Source organism: Peromyscus leucopus, chromosome 5, assembly GCF_004664715.2.
Source record: "Peromyscus leucopus breed LL Stock chromosome 5, UCI_PerLeu_2.1, whole genome shotgun sequence".
NCBI classification, from domain to species: Eukaryota; Metazoa; Chordata; class Mammalia; order Rodentia; family Cricetidae; genus Peromyscus; species Peromyscus leucopus.
This window is the reverse complement of record NC_051067.1, coordinates 75,864,522-75,879,769: the sequence shown is the minus strand read 5'-3', so window position 1 is coordinate 75,879,769 and position 15,248 is coordinate 75,864,522. Positions and strand designations below refer to the sequence as shown.

At 45.4% G+C, this 15,248-nt stretch overlaps 1 protein-coding gene across 1 annotated transcript; it reads right to left on the bottom strand.

The window, feature by feature from the left end:
• Window positions 1-210: 210 nt before the first annotated feature.
• On the bottom strand, window positions 211-3,514 carry Klf1 (Kruppel like factor 1). Its single transcript, XM_028862241.2, is given in 4 exon segments — window positions 211-744; window positions 1,896-2,081; window positions 2,084-2,714; window positions 3,325-3,514. Coding segments are annotated over 4 exon segments (1,134 nt in total). The 5' UTR covers window positions 3,466-3,514; the 3' UTR covers window positions 211-568.
• Between the last annotated feature and the right edge of the window lie 11,734 nt (window positions 3,515-15,248).

Below are 15,248 nucleotides of genomic sequence, written 5' to 3'. Positions count from 1 at the left end.
CAGTGTGAATGTTGACAACAGGTGACAGGATTGTGTAGACTGATCGTGATGGAGGAGAAGGTCTACAAAGATGGCACTGTGTGGGGGTGTCGTCAGAAATGGATGAGTTTTAGGAGATTTAGGAGGTGAGTGTGTACAGATAGTGTATCACCTACTGGAGGCTCAATGCTCCTCCTAATTCCCAGCCCCATGTTACAGTGAGGCCGACACTGGTTTTCTATGGGAGAATTTTATAGTACCCATGACAGTCCCAGCTGATAGTGTGAGGGCCCCTTCTAGACCCTGGGAAGCCTCACCCCACTCCACCTCCAAGACTCAGGGTAACTCCCGCACAGGTCTAAGGGTCCATCTGAGTTGATTTATTTGGTAGTCTGTCTTGCTGGGTCTGTGGGGCGATGTTTTTTGTGTGTCTCCCTGAGGAAGTGTGAGCATCCTCTCGAGGGCTCCTTTGGGTCAGTTCTTGATCTGGGTAGGTCTGTAGGGCTATATGTCCAAAAATGGCCCATCCTTTGGAAGACAATCTTTGGATCCACTCATTTCATTCCCAGTCCCTGTGCAGGATCGGAGCTCACAGGTGGCGCTTCATGTGCAAAGCTAAGTGGTCAGAGCGCGAAAAAGCACGTGGGCAGAGTCCGCAGCAGAAGGGTCGCTGGCCGGTGTGTTTCCGGTAGTGGCGCGTCAGCTCGTCAGAGCGAGCGAACCTCCAGCCGCAGCCATCCCAGGAGCAGGCATAAGGTTTCTCTCCTGAAGGACAGGGAGTTGTGAGTACCACCATACAAATCGTCCAGCTCCAATTTGCACACTTGATGCGGTAGAGCCAGGCCTTAGGTGACTTAACTAGCTCGCGCAGTTGAAGAAGAGCACACAGTCCTGCCCTCTGTGACCCTGACCCTTTCCTGTACCTGCAGCTGCGGTCCTGCGGTTTTCTCATTTCCGGTCTCATATCCCACTTCCTAAGTTCTCGTTCTCTGCCAGAGACCTTACGTGGCTGCACCGTCGTTCTTTGTTCTCAGCCTTCCAGCTGCCCCACGCACTGGCAGAGCCTCCTGCTCGTGTCCAGTCTCGCCCCTGAACTTGTCCAGGCCCTCAGGGTCCCCCCGGTGTCCAACGCCCTGTCTCTAGTGATTCTCCTTTCCCCTTCATACACCTGGTGTGTGCCCTGCCACGCTCCGGAGGCCCACAGCTGTCTTCCGCTCCTGTTACCACCTGGTTTCTCTTCCTGTCACCGGTCTCCCAGCATTTCTTTCTTTTTTTCTGGCCTGCTTTATGTCTGGGACCTCCATCAGTTGCCCGTGGAAATGATTCTACCTCCAGATCCCAGACGCGTCTATTCAGAGCATCCTGTGAAAACTGACTAGACCCTGAGTTCTGGCATTCCAAGCTAGTACCCTCCTCGGGAGTCGCCCCTCTAGTTCCCTCCCTCTTGCTACACTCTCATCCTGCTTTCTGCTCCTCAGCCCATGTCTAACCCAGGTCACACACGTCAGCTTCTAACCCTGAAGACCCGAATGTTCCCCAGGTCCATCTATCTATCTATCTATCTATCTATCTATCTATCTATCTATCTATCTATCATCTATCTATCTACCTATCTGTTTGTTATTGAGAAAGGATATTACTACGTAGCCCCGGCTGCTGGACTTCGCTATAATAGACCAGGTTAGTCTACAAGTGACTGATACCCACCTGCCTCTCCCTCCTGAGTGCTGGGATTCGCCCGGCCCCATTTGGGTCTAGAATTGCCCCTATAGGCTTTAGCCAGTGTCTCAGGGGCCCACTGCAGGCCCCTAGCTCTGGGGTCACTTTTAGCCACGCCTCTGACACCCCCTGACCCCCCCACCTTCGCTCGCTTCCGGCTCCCGGGTCTGCCCCCACCCGCTCGGCTCCGCCCTTACCTGTGTGCGTGCGCAGGTGCGCCTTCAGATGCGAGCTCTTGGTGTAGCTCTTCCCGCAGCCCGGGTGCCCGCAGGTGTGTGCCGCTTGCCTCTTTCGTGCCAAAACTCGCCGGCTGCGCTTGGGCGGTGCGGCTCCCGGCGACAAGCCTGCGTCTCCCGCGAGCGCTGTGGCCCCCAGTTCTGTGCCACCGCACCGGGTCCCAGACAATTCAGGAAGGAAGGGGGCGCGGCGGGGCCCGCAGACGGCGCTGTGAGCCCGCGAAAGAGCTGAAAATGCCCTTGGTACTGTGGCGCGGGGTACAGGGCGGGGTACCCTGACAGCAGCCCATAGGGGGCGCTGGGGGCCGCGGGCACCGCCAGCCCAGCCCGCGGGAAGAAACCGCCGGCGGAGCCCGCTGGCGGATCGGAGAATGCTGGCTGTGCCTTGGGCGCGGATCCCGGGGCCAGGTCAGGGGCCACGAAGGGCTCAGGGGCTGGGGTTCGCGGGGCGGAGTGCGCCCAGCCCGAGTGCTCTTCGGAACCTAAAGACCCGGCCACCAACCCTGGGCCACCTGCATAGACGCCCAGAGCCTCGGGCGGTGCGTACTGTGCCACCGGGCCCCCGCTGGGCGCCAGAGCACAGGTCCGGGGAGTGGCTGGCGGCTCGGGACCTGGGAAGTTGGTAAGGAAAAGATCCGGATCCCAGGCACAGGTCACATCCCGCTCATCGTCCTCGTCCTGTCCGGGAGGGGCCTGCGATTTCACACTCACGTGAAGGGATGGCCCCATGAGATCCGGGGGACCCGGGCCCAAATCCTGTGTCTCGTCAGGGTGCCACCACTGCGGGAGGGAGCGCACTGCTTGAATGGTAGGCACCCGGTACCTGGGCCTGATGCAGGCCCGGCTGGAAACACCGTTGGGGCAGGTTGGTTCGAGGGGTTTGCATGCCTATCACTTCCCCGACACTGTTCCCCTAACCCCCTTCTCAGCTCCAGACAAGCCCATTAGGTCTGGCTAGACATAGATAAGACACTTACCACGAAGAGCATTCAGGATGGGGGAAAGGGTTGCAGAGTTCAGAACGGGAGGCAAAGGGGCAGCCTTGGCTCCGTTTCCCCTAGCCTTCCTTCTCTGCCTGTTCACATCTCCCAACAAGATTAAATCTCAAAGTCTGGAAATCCCAGGACACACCTATCTGGGACTTTGTCTCTCTGAGCCTAGACTCTTAAGGCATTGAGCTCAGAACTCAGCTTCCAATTACAGAAATGGGCCTCATCTTGATCTCAGACCCCTAGAACAGCACCCTAGCCAGGCTCAGGCAACCCTCCCCCCCCAAAAAAAAAAAAAAAAAACCTCAAGCAGAGGAGGATACTAAAGTAAGAGGGAAGCCCAGCCCCCAAGCACTATGCCCTAGGTCACAGCAAGACCACCTGCCCCCCATTGGCCCCACCTTGAGGAAGTCCTCTTGGGGGTCCAGGAACTGGCCCAGGGTGGTCAGTGTACTGATGGAGGGTAAGGCAGTCTCAGCTGCGGCCATGGCTGGCTGGTGTCCACCCTGGGCCTCAGGCCTCTTCTCCCTCTTCTGCCTCATGGGCTATGAGGCTTGGAGGGCTCCTTGGAGGGCTCCTGTCTGCCCTCGTCTGATTGGCTGTCTTCCCTGATAAGAAAGGCAGGCAAGGCAGGGTGGTGGTGGTGATGTGTGTGTGTCACTTTCAAGGGGACAGACCTCACTTTGGCCTTTTTGGGAACTGGTCCCTGAAAACCAATCCTGTATGTAAACTAAGTCAGAAGTCAAAGTGAGGGGCTCCAAAGTTTTGGGGTTCAGGTGAACAGTAAGAGCCTGATTCCCACTCACCCCCCAGAGAAATGAGAGGCCTCTCTGGCCTGGTCTCAGCTCTCTCCTTGGGGAAGGTGTGCACCAGGAAGGACAGATTTCTTGGGAAGGATCTTGGGAGCCTTTGACCCCCCTCTGGGATACTACACCCCTTTGCCCTCCCCAACACACAGCACCAACGGTGCTAATGGCGGGACTTGGCACCAGCTCTCTCTCAGGCATTATCAGAGAAAGCAGATGTTTTCCAGTGCTATCAGGTAGGGGGCCCAGAGCAGCCATAGCTCTATCCCGCCTAGAGCAGAAGGGATGGGGGTGGGGCCACACATTATCTTGGCTTTGAATTGCTTAAGTTGTGTTTAGTCTGAGCCATTTAGCAGGAGGGAGCCCCTCAAATCAGTCCACCCTTGGACACTGAGGACCCTCACTGGATGCTCACTGGAGCTGAAGGGAGTGGTTATGAACCCTGCAGTGTGGTAGGGTCCTCTGAGTGGGATAGAACCATTAGATGAAGCAACAGTCAGTATGCCACTCAAGAGACCTCGATCCTGACTGGGCCCAGCTGCTGGTTGGTTTATGGCCCCCATGGTGGAGGGCTGGCAATTCTCATACCTCCATTCTTTTACCATATGGTCACACATACACCATCATGCCTGGTATCCCCAAGGGACATCAGATCCACTAGGAAATGGCATCTAGCTAGGCATGATAGCACACGCCTTTAATTCCAGCACTCGGGAGGCAGAGGCAGGCTGACCTCTTGAGTTTGAGGCCAGCCTGGTCTACAGAGCTAGTTCTAAAACAGCCAAAGCTACACAAAGAAACCCTGTCTCAAAAATCCAATAATAATAATAAAATAAATGAAAACACACATGTCCACACATCCATTCATATACTTTAGTAATACTGTTTTGTTTTGTTTTTTTGGTTTTTTTTTTTGTGTGTGTGTGTGTGTGTGTGTGTGTTTGAGACAGGGTTTCTCTGTGTAACAGCCCTGGCTGTCCTGGAACTCACTATGTAGACCAGGCTGGCCTCGAACTCACAGAGCCCCACCTGCCTCTGCCTCCCGAGTGCTGGGATTAAAGGCGTGCACCACCACTCTGAGCTAATATTGTTTTTTTGAGATAGGCCTCCATGTCCCAGGACTCTCTGTTGTAGCACACTCTACTTGGTGCACAACAAGTATTATCAGCCTCAAGCTTGGAACTTGTGACCTTCCTTCACAGAGGGAGGAAATTCTGCTGTTGGTGCCCAGACTGGGGTGAGTAAGTACTTGTTGACTTCTCAGGAAAAGTTCATGTAAGAAGCTCACTGTGTAGCCAGGCTAGCCTAGAATTCATGATCCTGCCAGCGCCTCCTTAAGTAGGTAAGAGCCACCACAGCCTGCTTTCCCATACACCTGTAAGTCATCTGCAGATTAATTACAACACCCGACACGTTGTAAGTGTTAGATAAATGGTTCTTCTGTTGGTCTTGGCTTTGTCTAACAGTTGATGGTGCAGTCAGGTGAGTCTGCAGACAGAATTCATAATGACAGTGACTGTTGGGAAGGCATCGCACAGCTATGCATCTCCACTTATAGTCTGGCCACGCCAAGCAGACTCATGCGAATTCTCAAATGGTGTCACTACAATTATTAAATTTATTAAATGATTAAAGTCACATAACCCCATGAAACAGAGACAGCCTCAGACACAAAAAGAAACATGAAGGTTTCAGATATGGCTCAGTTAATAGAATGGTTGCTGCCTGTGGAATATCCCTTTACACTGTGTGAATATATGTTGCTGTGATTGGTTAAATAAAGAAAATGCTGGGAAGGAGAAGGGTGGAGTCTGGAATCGCCAGCAGACACAAAGAGAAGCAAAATGGACATGCCATACTGAGAAAAGGTACCAAGCCATGTGGCAAAGCATAGATAAGAAATAAGGGTTAACATAAAATAGTAACAAGACTGAGCTATTGGCCAAGCATTTATAATTAATATTAAGCCTCTGTGTGTTTATTTGGGAGCTGCTGGCTGCACAGAAACTCCATCTACAGCTGACAACAATGAAGCCCTGGGTATCTTCAGTACTGAATAAATTGAGCATGTAATCCTAACACACAGGAGATGGCTGCAGGAGGGTCAAAAGTTCAAGATCAACCTCAGCTACATAGTGAGTTCAAGGCTAGCCTGAAATATATGAGACTTTCTCAAAAACAAACAAAAAACCAGCCATTCCACCCCTAGGTCTATCTCCCAGAGAATCAATAACAAGTACTGTTTAGCCACCAAGAGAAAGAGATGTCTGAATGTCCGTGGACAGGTAAATGGTAGACAAGAACACTCCCTGTACTCAGGGAGTAGTATCTAGAAATAAAAAAGAATGAAGTGTTGATGCATATGACAGGGACCTGGGCGTGTGGCACAGCTAGTAAAGTGCTTGCTGGTCATAAAGACCCAAGTTCAGGCTGGCAGGGGCGGCACACACCTTTAATCCCAACACTCAGGAGGCAGAGGCAGGCAGATCTCTGTGACTTGGAGGCCAGCCTGGGCTACAGAGAAGTTCAGATCCCTAGCACCCACATGAAAGCCAGGTGTCACCAGTGATAGAGAGCTGGAGACAGGAGGATCCCTGGAGCTCACTGGACAGCCAGTCTAGTCAATCAGTGAGCTCCAGTGTCAGACCCTGTAGCCATAAGTCCAACCTGGTCCTTTGATCCCTCAGCTGCTTCACAGCATACAGAAAGATCCCCCAGCAAGCCTTGTCAGCCGGGCATGGGGGCATATACCTTTAGCCTTTAATCCCAGCACTCAGGAGACAGAGGAAGGTGGATCTCTGAGTTCAAGGCAAGCATGGTTTACAGAGTAAGTTCCAGGACAGGCTCCAAAGCTTCACAAAGAAACTTTGTCTCAAAAAAAAAAAAAAAAAAAAAAAAAAAACAACTGAGCCTTGTCCTGCAAATTGCACTCAAGTGCTCGGTGCCTTGATGATCCTGGTTTCCTGCTTCAGTTCTGGCATTAATAAAGAGAGGGGATTTGGGTAACCACTTTAATAAAACAAAACAACAACAACAAAACTAAAACTAAAACACGGTCAGTACTGCCAGATACATAGTAACAGAGAATACAAACTTACAATTAATTATGTAGACAAGAAAGAACCATCAAGAGGGCTGGAGGCAAGCCTGGCATGGTGGCAAATGCCTTTAATCCCTGTATTTGGGAGGTGGACACAGGCAGATCTGTGAGTTCCAGCCTGGTCTAAAGAGGGAGTTCCAGGACAGCCAAGGCTACACAGAGAAACTCTGGGCAGTGGGAAAGCAGGGAGGCTGGAGGCCTCTGAGGTTAAGAACACTTGCCATGGCAACACCCAGATCCAGGAAAGTCATAAGCTGACACCACCCAGGGATGGGGAAGTACCTAACATCCCAAACATTCCAACCATTAGATAAGGTAGCCAAATATCCCTGAGTATAGCACACACCTATTTTTGTTTTACAGATACCCCTAGACAAATGTCAGCCAATCAGGGTTCCGAATCCTGGAAATCTCCTCACCCCAACCTCTGCTATAATAAAAACACTATCCTGCCTGGGCTCTGGGCTCTCTGATCTCACCTCTGCATTGGACAGACCGAGGGATCAAACTCAGAGTTTGAAAATAAAGGCTCTTTGATTTTACATATGTGGGGGGGAAAAAAAGAACACTTGCACTTTAGCAGAGGATTGGAAGCATCCATCCACATGGGGGCGCAAGCCATCTGTAACTACAGTTCCAGGGGATACAGCCTTCTGGTTTCAGCAAGCAACAGGCACACGCAACATGTGCACATACATACATGCAAGCAAAACACACACATACATTTTTTTCTTTTTCCCTTTTCTTTCTTTCTTTTTTCTTTTTTCTTTCCTTTTTTTTTTTTTTTTTTTTTTTTTTTTTTTTTTTTTTTTTTTTTTTTTTTGTCAAGACAAGGTTTCTCTGTGTAGCCTTGGCTGTCCTGGAACTCACTCTGTAGACCAGGCTGGCCTCTTCCACCACACCCCTCTACCTCCACACCCAGCTATAAAGTAATCTTTTAAGAAATGTTTTAGGGGTTGGGGATTTAGCTCAGTGGTAGAGCGCTTGCCTAGCAAGCACAAGGTCCTGGGTTTGATCCTCAGCTCTGGAAAATAAAAAAATAAAAAAAAAAAAGAAATGTTTTAAACTACATAGACTGCGCTGAGATTGCAGTTCACTGGTAGGATGCCTGCTATACCTGTTCAAGGTGCTGAGTTTGACTTCCAAGATGGAAAGAAGGAAAGGGAGGAAGGAGGAAAGGTGTCACAAATACTTCCATTCACAGAGTTTACATCTGTACACAGCCACTCACAGTCAACAGAGACCTAGAAACAGTCACAACTCAGCACTGCCAGAGAAGACTCCTTGAACATGGGTTTAAACCAATAGGAAGTCTTTATTAGCGGAGTTTCAGGATCCCACTGTGGCCCTGAGCCTTTCTCAGGGTGAGCTTCTAAACACAAAAACCATATCCTGGCTTGACGTACTTCAGTTAACAAAAACAGGAGCCAAAAAACAAGGTTAGTTCATTTAGAGAAGAACTGTGCACTTTGATGGATTGGGTCTTTGTGTTTATTTTTGGCAGGTGGTGTTGCCTATGTGCTGGGTTTATGTTATATCTAAGTGCCTGAATGGTACTGCCATCATGGAGTCAGTTGTGCGAAGGCCTGAGAGACTGCTACAGGTCGGGGCTGTAAACCAATGAGGAAGTGCCTGTTTAGTGTTTGGCAGGCCTTGAAGTTCGATGCACAGTACTGGTAGAAAAAAGAGGGCCACTGGAATAGCTTAGCAGGTAAAGAAAGTTCCTACCAAGCCTGACGGGCTGGGTTCAGTCCTTGGGATGTTTATAGTGGAAAGAGTGAACTGACCTCCTCTGACTTCTCCAGGAGTGGCTTGGTATGCAAAAGTGTGTGTGCGCACACAGTGAACAAACACAACTTTCTTTTCTTTTCTTTTTTTGGAAGAGGAACCATTGGGGGGCTGGAAAGTTGGCTCTGGTGGTTAAGAGCACTTGCTACTATTGCAGAGGACCCAGGTTCAGTGTCTCATATTTACATGGTGGTCACGAGTATTTGTAACTAGTTCGGGAATCTGATCCCCTTTTCACATCTGCCCTGGCACCAGCACACACATGGTGCACCTACATGCATGCAGGCAAAACATGCACACATAGAAAACAGATCTAAAAGATTAAAACAGGGAAATGGTTAACTTGAGGTTGCCTTGGTCACCCCAGCACTCTACAGTCATTCAGATGCGATCAGACGCGGATGCTATGTGCTGCAGATTGCACAGACATTCACAGACCCACTACAGGATACAAAGGCATGAGCTGGAGATGTAGTTTAGAGAGAACAATGGTTGCCTAGCATTTGGAAACCCTAGGTTTCACCCCCAGTATCCACCCCAAACAAGAAAGAAGATGGAGAAATGGTTCCTTGGTTAAGAGTATTGGCTGCTCTTGCAGAGGACCTGGCTTCAGTTCCCAGCACCCACATGGCAGCTGACAACTCTCTGTCACTCCAGTTCCAGGGGACCTGACATAGCACATGTACATACATGAAGAAAGGAAGGGATGAAACAGGAGAAAATTGTTGCAGGATCTTGAGGCACAGGCCTGTGATCCTAGCCACTCAGAAAGTCGAGGCTAGAGAATCAAAAATTTGAGGCCAACATGGCGATAAAGTAAATTCACGTTGGTCAGAGCAATTTAGTGAGACTGATAACAGTCTAGGAGTCTAGAGGGGTTCATTTTCCCTGACAGGTTAAGAATTAAAAGGCAGGGAAAACATTGAGGGTAATTTTAGCATGAATTGCTAAACGGTCTTATTAATAAAAGCCCAGAGCCAGGAAAGGGGGTGAAAAACTGAGAGATCAGAGAAATAGGAAAAAGCCACAGTCAACCTCACCTCACTGACACCTCAGCCTCCAAAGAGACCTACTTCCTGTATACCCACACCTATATGCCTTTCTGTTCAGCCATCTCATTTCCTCTCTCTGCCCAGCTACATCACTTCCTCTTCCTGCCCAGCTCTATCACTTTTTGTCTGTCTGTGCAGACCTTCAGATCTTTATGGTTAGTGCTAAGATTAAAGGTATGTACCACCAACCTGGGTCTGTTCCCAGTGTGGCCTTGAACTCATAGAGATCCAGACAGATCTCTGCCTCCTGAATGATAGGATTAAATGCTATCGGGGACTATGGGGGTCCAGCCCCTCAATAGTCCCCTCCCAGGGTCCGGGAAGAATCTACAACCAGCTGATAATTAACCTTTGATGAGAAGAAATGAATCTATGTACACGAAACTCCTTAGTCCATATACTTTATTATTCTGTGACAGTTATAAGCTTATATTCTGCTCTCATATTTAGGTCATCTTTAGCCTGATTTCTCTCTACACTTGTCTGCGATCCCCTCTAAGTTCTATCTTAATTCCTTCATCTAGTTTTGTCCCTTCTAGGTTCTCATCTATCTAGTTCTTTCCCCTATCAGCTCCTCTCCCGTCTCCTTCTCTCTCATCTGGCTCTTCCTCATCTTGTTCTTCCCCATCTGGCTCTTCCTCATCTTCCATCTCGTTTCTCTAGTCCTCTCTTCTAGCCCTTCAATCTAGTTCTTCCCCATCTCAGTTCATTCCTCTCAAGTTCTTACCCATCTAGTACTTCCATTCTCTTTTCTCTTCTCTGTCTTCTCGTGCCCTGGGAGTCCTGGTATATATACACTTACAAGCAGTATTCCCTTAGCAGTGCAAAACCAGGCTTCCAGGGTCAAATGGAGGGGTGATAAGAATCACACAGGGAGGCAATAACCGTTAATTATCACTTGCAACCCCAAAGGGAAGTGACCAATGGGGAAATGAATTAACTAAAGGCTAAATTCAGGTAATATCTAAGAAGAGGGTTCTTATGTGCACAACTATAATCTTAAACGTGGTTGGTAGAAAGTGTTAAGAATATGTAAGTTGCTACGTCAATGGGAGAAGTAAAACTGTCTTCTTTTTTCCTGTAGCTCCTGTCTGTCCAAGCTATCTGTCATTTTTCTGCAGGGTGGGGGAAAGTGTGCTCAGTCACTAGGCAACCTGTGTACAGCTAGATGCCTCTGGTGATAGTTAAAGGGAGATCTGGAATTGGTGGTAAGGTTTGGGAAAAGAGGAAGTAAGGCTTAATCGGCACATCCGCCAGGCCTTCTCAAACAGGTAGCCTGGATGCTTAAGTCTGTTCTTAGAGAGTACAGAGGTATCTCTGATAAGGTACTTTCCTCCATCCGGTGATGGACCTGGCCGGATGCTACCAATAATGATAATTACAGGGAGGCTTGAACTGGGAGTTCTGGCTGAGCATAGCTGTTAGCACAGAAGTTTATCTAAATATTCCTAGAAGTGGTTAGGTAAGTAGTTAGAGGTCTATAAAGTTAGTAAGGCTGTAAGAAAGGAGGGGTCTGAGCTAAATTGTGTAAAGCTATTACTTAATGTCTACCTGACCTAGGCGGTGTCCCCTTGTGGAATTTACCTTAAGTCAAGAGACTCGCCTGTGGGTTGTTATCACTGTTAATCCTCGGAAATTGGGTGACCACCTGGGTGATGTCTCCTTTAGTCCTTGAAAGTGGCTAGGGGAGATATCTGATTCCAGAGAAAGCCTTTCCTGAGGCTGTTCTCCAAATGCCTGGAATGTGTATGTCTAGAGAGTGATCAGTCCACATTGTTAGCTCTTCTTAGGGAAAAATCAATTGAGAAAACTATGAAGGCACACATGATTTTCATAACAGAATACAGCTGATATATAACAAGCCAAGTAACACCAAAAACTCCTTGGGATTTGGCTTCCTCTGGAGGAATTCCCTGATCCCTCCAGGTAGTGACTTTGCCATAACCAGCTGAGTTCTTATGATATTCCTGCGGCCCGCAGCAAAATGCATGTGCTACCATTGCCTGACCTCTATGTTTACTATAGTGGCTGGCTTTTTCCTCTGATCCTCAGATAAACTTTATTAGGGTATACAATATATTGGGGACACAATACATCACCACATCTCCCCTATTTTGTCTAAAATAAAAAAATAAAGTTATAACTAATATAAGGAAACTATACACAATAAGTACAATAACTATATACAATATATACGGGCAATAAATACATCAACTATGTCTAGTCTATTTGCATTTGACAAATTCAGAGAAAATACTTCACTATCTATCCTATTTTTGTGAGTCCAAAATGTGCCTAATTCACTTTCTATCCTAACTTATATTACCAATGAAAAACTATCTTTTGATGTCTTTCAAACTTATACACTTAACACCTCTAGTGAGTTTCTTTTCTGAATTTCTTAACAAGGAAAACTATAACTTTCTAATCTTCAACTCCCTCAGAGACTGGAGAAGGAAATAATATTACCTAGTAAAACAGGAAGTGCAAACAAGCAACTTCCAAAAAAATGTGAGTTGTGACAGAAAGAGCCAGCTGCCTGAACAGTCACCCGAGGTTTCTCTGCACTTTGGGGCATCATCTTTGGCCTATAGGCTTAGCATATCTGACAGACTCATTTGTGAAGCAGGATTTTCTAAAGATTTTTCCTACCTTGTCTTGGTAAAGATAAGCAGTCCTTTCTTTTGTGTCCTGTTCGTCCATTTTGGACAACATATTGTCAGCAGTTGATGTGAGGGCACTTTCTTGCCCAGTGGCTAACTTGTGCCACAAAGAAAGTAAACTCCATAAGGATTTTCTTCAATGCCCATCATTTTCTCTGAAGTAGATTGGTTCTGCCAGGAGCAGACATGTCTCATAGTCATAAAAAAAAAAAAAAAACTATGTTATTAAAACATCTTAAATGCCATATTCTGTAGATCTCTGAAGGGTTTGAAGATGACCTGTCTATCTAAAATATATCTCTGCTTGACCTGAAAACATACCTAATATGACTATAAGTTCCATTACTAACGTTCATTTCTTTATATCCTAATTAGTTGGTAATAATAACTTTCAAGGATTAGCAAATTGCATTACATTGTTAAATGAACTGTATAGGTACAATACCTTGAGCAAGATTAGAAATATATGTACAATATATTCTAACAAAATCAATCTCAAATTGGTATCAATATACTAATTTGTATACAATATACAAAAATCCAATCCAATGTAAAATATTTAAAACTAGTAGTTGCCTTTTAAAAGTAGATTCAATAATCTACATATATATGTATATATATATATATATATATATATATATATATATATATATATATATATATATATAGTCTCTTTTTTCTTTTCAGAGTAGATTCAATAGTCTACTCTGGGCAGGAGAGATGGCTCAGAGGTTAAGAGCACTGGCTGCTCTTTTAAAGGTCCTGAGTTCAATTCCCAGCAACCACAATTGTGGCTCACAACCACCTGTAGTAAGAGCTGATGCCCTCTTCTGGCATAAAGGTGTACATGCATATAGAGCACTCATAAATAAAATAAAGAAATCTAAAAAAAATTTTTTAAATCTACCCTTTATTCTATCATCTCTATATCTTTTTTATCAGAGTAGATTAAATAATCAACCTCTTATCTATATCCTCCTTTTTCTTTTTCTTTTTTTCAAACAACCTTAAATATAATCTCCTTTCTTTAGCTTTTTTACTGACAAGTAACAATAAAAACTTGTAACCAACTATCCTAAACAATGACAATTATCCAAAACCCATTGAAAAACCAAAAAGTTTTGGGAATGTGGGCGTTGTGTTCTTAAAATTACTTCCTGCTGTTTAGGGGCAAAGGCATCTTTAGGGGATCCTGAAAAGAAAATTTTGAGTTAATTTTCAAGTTCTAGGAGAGGTAGCTGCATCATTTGTTGTCCAGTCTCTGCATAATGCAAAAGTGCAGGGCTTATCCAAAGTCCTTGCTCGAGTAGTCTGTGAGGCTGGATCATCTCAGCTAGCCATCTCAAAATTGTTCTGAGAAGTTTGTAGTCCAAAGCCAATCTTTGGGTGGTGTTTGTCAGCTTAGTGGTATTATCATTGTCCTTATGGAATTGTTGTTATGGGGCCCCATCATCTTTATGGAGACTTCAAATTTGCTGTTAGGCCTAGTCATGATTCCCTGCAGAAAACTGATAGAGAATCAAACACGAAAACATGTATAGGCAGCTAGAGGAAGCCTTTTTTCTAGAATTAATTAGTACTCTATAGGACCATTAATATCATAACAAAAGCTTAATATATATATATATATATATCTTATGAATTTTGATATAAAATTCATACCTTAAGAAAAGTTTTAAAAAATCAAAATAGAACCAAAGAATTAGGGGATTAGTGGCGATAGAATAGTCCCTTAATTTTAATTTTCTTCTGTCCCATATCAGATGGCTCTTCTGACATGATATAGAGATTTTGCATTTTCTTTTAAAGCATGCTTGGGTTTAGAGAAGGAGAGAGCCATTCTCCAACTCCAAAGTCAGCTTTAATTTTTAATTGAACTGGGACTACATAAAGACCATTTGTGTTAAATGTCTTTAGAGAAGAGCAGAAACAAACATTTAGGAAGACTTAGGAAAGTTTATATGTGATATGCCAGTAGGTCAATTTACTCTTTTTCTTGGACCATTTTTTTCTGGATGATTTGTTCTTTTTCTTTAGATGTCTCATTTGTCCAGTGTTCTTAATTCCTTAGCCTTCATTCTCCTGAAAGACAAAAACAAAAACCTTTCCCAAGCCTAACTTTGGGGAGGTTCCATTTTGGCAAGTTATATCTGACCAAATGAAAAGAATCTGTTAGTGGTATAAGTTAATTTAAATTGAATGGTCATGCTGGTTAATGAACTATCACTTACTTCTTTTAATTAAGAGGTCTCTCTTGTTCAAATCAAATCTCTATCAATTTTGATGGTACCCACAGCTTATCTTCTCCTGTATAAACAAAAACAAAACCTTGTTCCCAATGTAACACATATCCTGGTTTCCATTCTGAGGTCAGCACATCCTTAAAGTATATAGGCTGATTTAATTCTGTAGTTCTTTCTATTATCCAATGTCTCTCTGCAGTTGTTGTTCCTTTCTCATTAGAATTGAGAAAATTCAAAGTTAACAAAGCATTATGTAATCTACTTCTGGGTTTTTTTTGTTACTCCTTTCTGTTTATTTAGCATATCCTTTAGAGTTCAATTTGATCTTTCTATGGCTGCTTGGCCTATAGGATTGTGTGGTATACCTGTAATGTGCTTTATATTGTAATAAGCAAAAAAAAAAAAAAAAGGTTTTGTTTTACCAGAGACATATGCTAGAGCATTGTCAGTTTTAATTTGTGCAGGTATACCCATGATGACCATAACTTCTAGCAAATGCATGATTACAGAATCAGCCTTTTCAGAACTCAGAGCAGTTGCCCATTAAGATCCCAAATAGGTATCAATGGTGTGATGTACATATTCTAGTTTTCCAAATTCTGCAAAGTAAAACACATCCATCTGCCAGATTTTATTCCTCTGAGTACCCTTTTGGTTACATCCTGCTGCTAGT